Source organism: Lycium ferocissimum, chromosome 7, assembly GCF_029784015.1.
Source record: "Lycium ferocissimum isolate CSIRO_LF1 chromosome 7, AGI_CSIRO_Lferr_CH_V1, whole genome shotgun sequence".
Classification (NCBI taxonomy): Eukaryota; Viridiplantae; Streptophyta; class Magnoliopsida; order Solanales; family Solanaceae; genus Lycium; species Lycium ferocissimum.
This window is the reverse complement of record NC_081348.1, coordinates 37,700,364-37,708,241: the sequence shown is the minus strand read 5'-3', so window position 1 is coordinate 37,708,241 and position 7,878 is coordinate 37,700,364. Positions and strand designations below refer to the sequence as shown.

General features: G+C 33.8%; 1 protein-coding gene across 1 annotated transcript; it reads right to left on the bottom strand.

The window, feature by feature from the left end:
• Positions 1–6,519: 6,519 nt before the first annotated feature.
• On the bottom strand, positions 6,520–7,629 carry LOC132064813 (zinc finger protein ZAT10-like). Its single transcript, XM_059457934.1, has one exon. It carries the CDS (start codon positions 7,502–7,504, stop codon positions 6,722–6,724), a length of 783 nt encoding a protein of 260 aa, XP_059313917.1. The 5' UTR covers positions 7,505–7,629; the 3' UTR covers positions 6,520–6,721.
• Positions 7,630–7,878: the final 249 nt, after the last annotated feature.

Below are 7,878 nucleotides of genomic sequence, written 5' to 3'. Positions count from 1 at the left end.
GGAGTATTAATTATCCACTACCTAAACGAAAACAAGAACGAAAAATCTGCCAACGAGCTCATATGCTATATGCAAGCCCTTACTGGCATATTATATTACTTCTCCACATATGTTAGTTAACAACAAACAGACTTCTAAAAAAAATTAAAAAAAAAAAAGACTCCTTAATTAAATACTTGTCACATTTCGCTTTTTAAAAAAATAAGTCAACAATTAATTATCAGATATTAATCGCCGTCAATAGAAAAAAATGCACTTTTGGTAGTACCCTTTTTATGTTAGTTGCTGAATTTCCGTTTAAACTAACATAATAATCGAAAATCATTCATCTATAACAATTGAGGTCAACGGCGAATTATCAATGTCGAAAATGATAATTGCTATAGATAGGAAACTATTCATGAGCCTATCAAATAAGAACACTGTCTAAACCAAATTGTTATTACAATAAGAAGTCAACACTAAAAAAAGCATCGTGGTTTCAGTGTTTCACCAAATATTTAAGTTTCTTGGTGACTTCTTAGACACCGAAAAACCTAGAAACTTAATTAATGGATAGAAAATCGAGTTGGAAAAAGTCCAACTACCGGCCTAACACCTAATAACATGTTACAGGCTAACTATGCGGCTTCTTTGATTAAGAAAAAGAAATAGTAATTGGCTAATTGTAGAATAGGTGGGTCTTATAATGCAATTTGGCAAGTCACCTAACTAATTAGGCTCTCTAAGTTAGCAGATTCACCAAATCCTTTTTGCTAAAACATTTTCTGCGAATCAAAGCCAGCCGTATTTTGATTAAAGACAAAATTTGATTTTCATAAATTAAATAGCGTTCTTCTTGGACACCACAAACAATCTAAAGTGGACCATTTATTTGGTTTCGTGTTGAGTTTCTATGGAGCTAGTTTTTTGGAAACATTCTAAACAGTAAATTTAGTAAAAATTAAAGTTGTATATTTTTTTTTCTAGCCATCAAATTTTTGTACAGATCATTTGTGTTAATTTTATAAGAACCTACTTTCGTAAAGATCATTTTGGGACATATTTTTAATTGGTCTGGGGAAACCAAAATATAAGTTCTAAAATAAAAAACGTTCTAAGTAAAAATTACCCTTGTTTATCGTTTTGAAAAAGAATTGAAAGCTTCTTAATTAACCTAGTGAAAAGTAGGCTATAAGCTCCAAAAACATATTTCAAAAACTAGTACCACATATAACTTTTTCTCCAAAATTGGTGTTCAAATGTGACCTTAGTTTCCCCCCCCCCCCCCCCCCACCACCAAAATTTAGAATCACTACCAAAATTATCAGAGAATTGGATTGAAACCACACAAATTTCAGGTCCACTAATGGAAGCCTAACCATATGCTAATAAGCTAGTCCATACGTCCTCAAAGAACTCTATGTATAGTCTTATCAGAGCGGTTAATGCTTAACAAACAACTACGTAGATAATGAATTTAAGCTACACATATACAGTACTATAAAGAAAATGATATGTGGTACATCATTTTAGTAACCACTTTTGTCAAGTTACCAATTAATAGTTATCGTAGAGATCACCTATAATTACCTTATAAGTAATTTTAACATATTAAAAAAATTATATCGTCAGTATGTAGAATTTAAACTTAAAATAAATTTGATATGATTAGGCACGCTTGAAGTTGATCTATCAGAAGGCCAAACTTTTAAAATAAGTGTAAATTTATTTTAAATTTCAATTCAATTTGAACACTTCTTCTTACTTGCTAAGTATGACACTTGGGTTAGTGATAGTGCTTACTTTCCAGAACGATATGTGCAATAAGACTATCTACAATGCTCTAAGGTGATTGTATTTCACCTTGCTATGAGTTGTAAACTACTAGAAAAATCACTTAAAAAGATCTTCTTCATTGTGCAAATGTTTGGCATCTGATGAGGTCGACAAAAAAATTGTAAATATGGAGCTCATTTGAATAAGCTGATTAAAAGTAGTTGATAATAAGTATTAAATGTTGCAAAAGAAAAATTAGGTGTTAAAATTAAATATTACAAATAAACAGTTACTGAATAATAAGTTATTAGTGTGTGTTCGGTAAAAAAGAGTTAATTAATAAACACTTTTTCTAATTCAATGATTGAAATGTCCTTAAGAGTTATTTACCACAACAAAAAAAAAAAAAAAAAACACTTTCACCTAAAAAATGAATTGTGGAAGTAAAAGTTATATTTTTAGGAAGAGTATTTTGAAAATTACAAAAATATTAGGTATAAAATTGTAAAAGGTTTGATCATAAACAAGGGTGCCAAAATTAGCTCATGAATTGTAGCTAACTATAATTAAATATAATAACTACACTTTAAATAAATTACAATCAGTAACTCTATTGTGTATTCAATTTACTGCTCGCAGCTATATTGTATTCACCCATCCAAAAGCTCAAATTCATTTGCTTTACCTTTCCCCGGATGCATGGTATTCCCATCTCTGCCTCTCTTTTCACTCTCTCCTCTCTTCTCCCTCGACAACGCCAGATGGGAGACACCACTAGATTTGAGAAATGCCACTGTTGCCGGCTAGATCTGTTCTCTTCATTCCGACCAGATTTGTTCTCTCTGTTCCGACCAGATCTCTTCGTCGTCTATTTTCTCCATTCCGGCCAGATCTGTTCTCCTACGCCCTCTCCCTCCACACTGCTAGATCTGAGACACCAGGATGACACTAAATACAAAAACAGTCAGAGATTTTACTGGAACTGAAATAAATCCTACTGTATTTACACTCAAATCCATAGCTATGTTTGTATTTATGTAGTTAGCCAGTTTGTATTTATGTAATTAGCCACCTCTCGTCAAAGTTCCAGGACTTGCATGTATTCATGTTTTGTATCCCCTCTGTCATCTCTGTACTTCAAATAAATACATTTTTGTGTACTTCTAGCTAACTGTAGAAGTGTACACCCTTCATCACGTGTATTTTTAACTGTATTTTTGTTGTTTGTATACAATTATTTTCAACTAAATACAGTGGATTCTTAAATGGATTTAAGTGTATCCTCCATTTTTTGAATGTAAAGACAGTGTATTTTGTATTTCGCCAAGATAGGACCTGATTTGATTGTATTCTCCATTTTTAAATACAATTTATTTTGTATTTTCGCCAAAGATTTGACCGGATTTGATTGTATTCTTCATTTTTTAGTGTACATACAGTGTATTTTTTGTATTCGCTTGTATTTCTATTTTTTGAAGGAGAAACTGTGTATTTGAATATACCCGAATACACGCGAAACAAGTAAAACATAGTTGTATTGGCTGACTTTATTTTGGAACTGTATATTTGAATACGCACAAATACATGCGAAATAGCTAAAAAGTAGCTACGAATTGTAATTAAGAAAATAGTAGCTACGATTGGCTAGTAGCCTAGAAACTATAGCTATTTATGTAAGCTACCCTAAAGTTAACCCGCTCATTTATTAACTCAGTCCATTTTGACCCGCCTACAATTACATCGTCCATTTAAAAGTTGGGCTGTTGTTAGCTACCCGAAAATATTAAAAGTTTTATTAGTTTAATTAAACAAAATATATGAAAACAAACCCGCAAGGGTAGCTCGATTGTTGAGCGTGAACAGGCTTTCGTAATGGAGGTTTCGGGTTAAAACCCCCTACGATAGCGAGGGATTTGCCTCTAGGTCGAGCTCGTCGCACGGGCTTGCCTAGTGCGGGTTCATCTCTGCGTGTGTGGTTTAAGTAGCTTCGTACATGAGGAAATGAGTTTCTGCTGTCTTGCGCACCGAAGGGTAGCGGTACCGGTTCATGTCATAAAAAAAAATATATATATATATGAAAACAAATAAATAAATTAAAACTTGGTAAGAGTTGGCCGGGTTAAGCTATGACTCAATAATATCTAGCCTATTTTGATTCAGCCCAAATAACTTTTACGCAAGTTAATGACCAATTCATTTATGCACGTAGCCTATTTTAACCCATCAAATTCAGTTCAACCCACCTATTGTCTGATTTTAACTTATAAACATTTAATTAATAAGCAATTTTAATGATTACCAAATACGCAAAAGACACTTGCATATTAATTTAACCATCTTATAAGCTTAATCAACTACCTCATAATATTGATTGGTGCGAAAGAAACGCGTAAAGGCATCATAGTTAGTAGAAGTACTAAGATATACAAATTGTTACGTTGAGAAATTTCAACAGACAGAATGAAAGTAAGGGGCAAGGCATTGATGTGGATCTCATCCACGCAAAGGAAGAATGTCGTAATAATATGCTTTTCTTGTGACTTCCATTATCCAAATTTTCAGTCCATATCTAGAACGGGGTTTAAACTTTATGTTACTTTATATATATATATATATACATACACATACTGCTCTTCTTTTAAAAAAGAGTTACTTAAATTTATATTTGTGTTTTTTTTTTTTTTAAATTACAAAAAGATGAATGACATCTTGTGAAAGTATATCTTCATCAAAGGTAATTAGTAGCAAATATAGGATTTTAATTTGATGAATTCGAACATTAAAGTTTTTAGAATCATGAGTTTAGAATGTAATGCTTGTTGAAGTGTTATAATATTTCACGCACATATACGCTGAAAGATTGAATTGAATTCATAGCTCAAACGCTACATTTATCAACACAAACAATGTCATTGTGATAAATTGAATGAGGTGAAATTAAAGTAAAAGACATAAATATCAATCCTAATATATCGTATTTATTAATTTGATGTAAACACCGATCTTCATAAATCTGTTGCGTATCATTGTACAATTATTCCTTGTTCGAACGTATATGAGTGCGTTAGCATCCACCGCCAGGATATGTGCATCCGCGAGCTGGCTGTAACCAAAACTCCAAAAGACACTCCATGGCTATGAGATTGACTTAATCACCAAGGTGTAAAGTAAATCCCCTAGTACAGCCAAAGCAAGCATCGCGAGTCTTACCTGGCAAACAAATTAAGGCAAAAAAAAAAAAAACCCTACTCTACTTTGGTATACTATTCTTGTGAGTGACAGATAAGAATTAGGAGAAAGCAGGAATGTGTCCTAAATTTAGAATTTGTTGACAACTCAAAACAACTAAACAGTGCCTTCCTTCCCAATCCAATCATCACTTAATATTTTATCAACTGAAAGGGATGACTTGTACAGTTTCTACTCCTTTCGATAATTCAAGAGACTTTCAAGCCGCGTAATGTGGTACTTGCTGAAGAATAAAACTTCATTGACGCTGCACGCACTCTACACGTTGCCTTCCTAATTACTCACACAAGAGTTGTTCACACTAAGAGAACCGTCCATACTTTGTCCTAATTTTAATGGGAAAAGGCTTTTTTTTTATTTTTTACTATTCCTATCAACAAGTTAAACGAGTATTTACCCTTTTGATTTTGTTGTCTGAAATAAAGGCAAGTATAACACCTCATAGACCCTAAGACTAATCCTGATTTACACCGCGCAAGATTCATTAAAGAAGAAAACATTTCCTATTAAACTTTTTTGGTTAAGAATGAAGGTATAGAACTCTAATCCTGATTTACACCGCGCAAGATTCATTAAAGAAGAAAACATTTCCTATTAAACTTTTTTGGTTAAGAATGAAGGTATAGAACTTTTTCGCACATTCAATTGAACCTATTATGCTTGCCTTCTTTTATGCACACCTAAATTAAAATTATATTTAATCTAAATTCATAAATTCACTCTAAATTAATCTTGAATGCATCAGAATATTCTTCTAGCACATATTCTACTCAATCTGAACACATGAACTCACTCTAAACCTTGAATGCACCAGAATCTTCTTCTAACACATCTAACATAGAAATATTCTACTCAATTTGAATTCATGAACTCGCTCTAAATCTCGAACACACCTCTAGTTCGTCATATACACTCGAATGCACTATTAATTTCTCGAATGCATTATTTCGTTCCTAAATGAGCTCAGCAAGTCGGAACCAATTTTTTGCTACTTTTTTACCACAATTTCCACAGCTATTCTAGGTCACCAAGTTCATTTTTCCTACGGCACACTGGTAACTAATCAAGAAACATCTATTCCTTTTTATAGTACTTAAGTTTTGTATTAAAAGATGGAACTTATCCTCATTGAAAAAGAGGGTCGAACCTCAACCCCAACTGCTATAAGTCCTCCTAGTAAATAATGAAAAAGAAAAGAGATAAAAGTTGTTTTTTGTCACAGTGAGTGATCATCGAACTAATATTAAAGGCAAAACCAACTAATTTACTAATTTGTGATATAATGAGTAGAACATGGAATCAGAAAAAAACCCACATGTACAACTTTTTATTCACCGCCCAAACAGAGACATTCTGCAGGTCGTGCTATGGCAGGCACCATCACCACTATCCACCGTCCTTTAAATTTCCACCTTACATATAGAATATTAACCAATTCAATGATTGAGTGAAATAACTAATAAAATAACAACTAAAAAAATCAACCGCATAAAAAACTTATGTGTAAATAAATAAATAAAATGAAATATATTCCCCAAAGACAGTGTAAAACCAATGAATGACCTACTCTCTATGTACATAAAAAGTACCCTAAAAATAAAAGGGTAAAACAATCAATATTTTTCTTTCCTACTAATAAGTAAAAATAAAATCACATGAACCAATTCACTAATTTCACTAACACAAATACAAATCAATTCCTATAAGAACTAATTCAATCCATAGAGAACAATAAACGCGGTTTCTTTGCAGGCATAGGACTTTCCACTTCTTGTTCAATCAAAAGTTGACTTTTCAATCCACAGTCAATGCTCAAACCTAACTGCAACTCTGGCGAAGCAGGCATGTTTAGGTCAAAGTCACGCGCCGTGTGAGTTTGAGTCGACGCGCCGCCATCAGAAGTAGTCACAACGCTACCACTATGAACGCCTTCACGGTTGTTACCACCGAGTTTGCCTTCATAGTGGCGGCGTTTGTGACCACCCAAAGCTTGTCCAGTTGGAAAAGCCTTTTGACAAATAGAGCACACGTGTGAACGACCACTTGGGTTCAAAGCAGATGCACCAACGTTGTTAACACCACTTGTTGAAGTTGATGTTGAAGGATTATTATCATCAGAGGCGGTGGCTGTAGTAGTGATTTTACGGTGACTTGCTTTGTGTCCACCAAGTGCTTGATAAGAAGAAAAAGACTTGTCACACACGGAACACTTGTATGATTGCTCTGTTTTTGGTTCTTGATATTCAACCGGTGGCAACTCGGCGGTTTTTTTCTCCGGTTCTTTAACATCAGTTGAACTGGGTTCGGCGCCACTGCGAGCGAGCATGATGAGACAAAGGGCTAAATATTCTTCTTCAGTTGGTGGGGTTTCAATACGTGGTCGTTTTGATCGTTTTCCTTTGGTCCAAGAATCTAAAGTATGTGTATCTTCAAGTTCTTGATAACGAGGTGGTAGAGTTGGTGTTGTTGTGGGTGACTTCAAAGCTTCAAGAGCCATCTCTTTAGTAATTGAGAAGTTCAGAATTTTCTTGTAGAGAGGAAAAGTAGAAGAGAGTAAATTAAACTTTGGGTATAAGGCAATAGAGGAAACTGATAAAAGGAGTTGAGTGAGAAAGTGAAGGACTGAAGAGAAGTGTATATATAAGGTTTGGCTGGGGGGGAGTTGGAAGTTGCGTAAGGAATGGCGGTGAACGAGTTGTACAGGTTAATGATATGTATTAAAATAAAAAGAGTGTTAAAATAAAGAGTATTAATATAGAAATTGTTTTCCTAATTCCATAAGGTTAAGGAGGAACTTAAGAGGGGTTGACACGTCTGGACATGAGTTGTACTGAAGTCGGTCTAGCAAAGCGTAAGAGAGGTTTTGATATG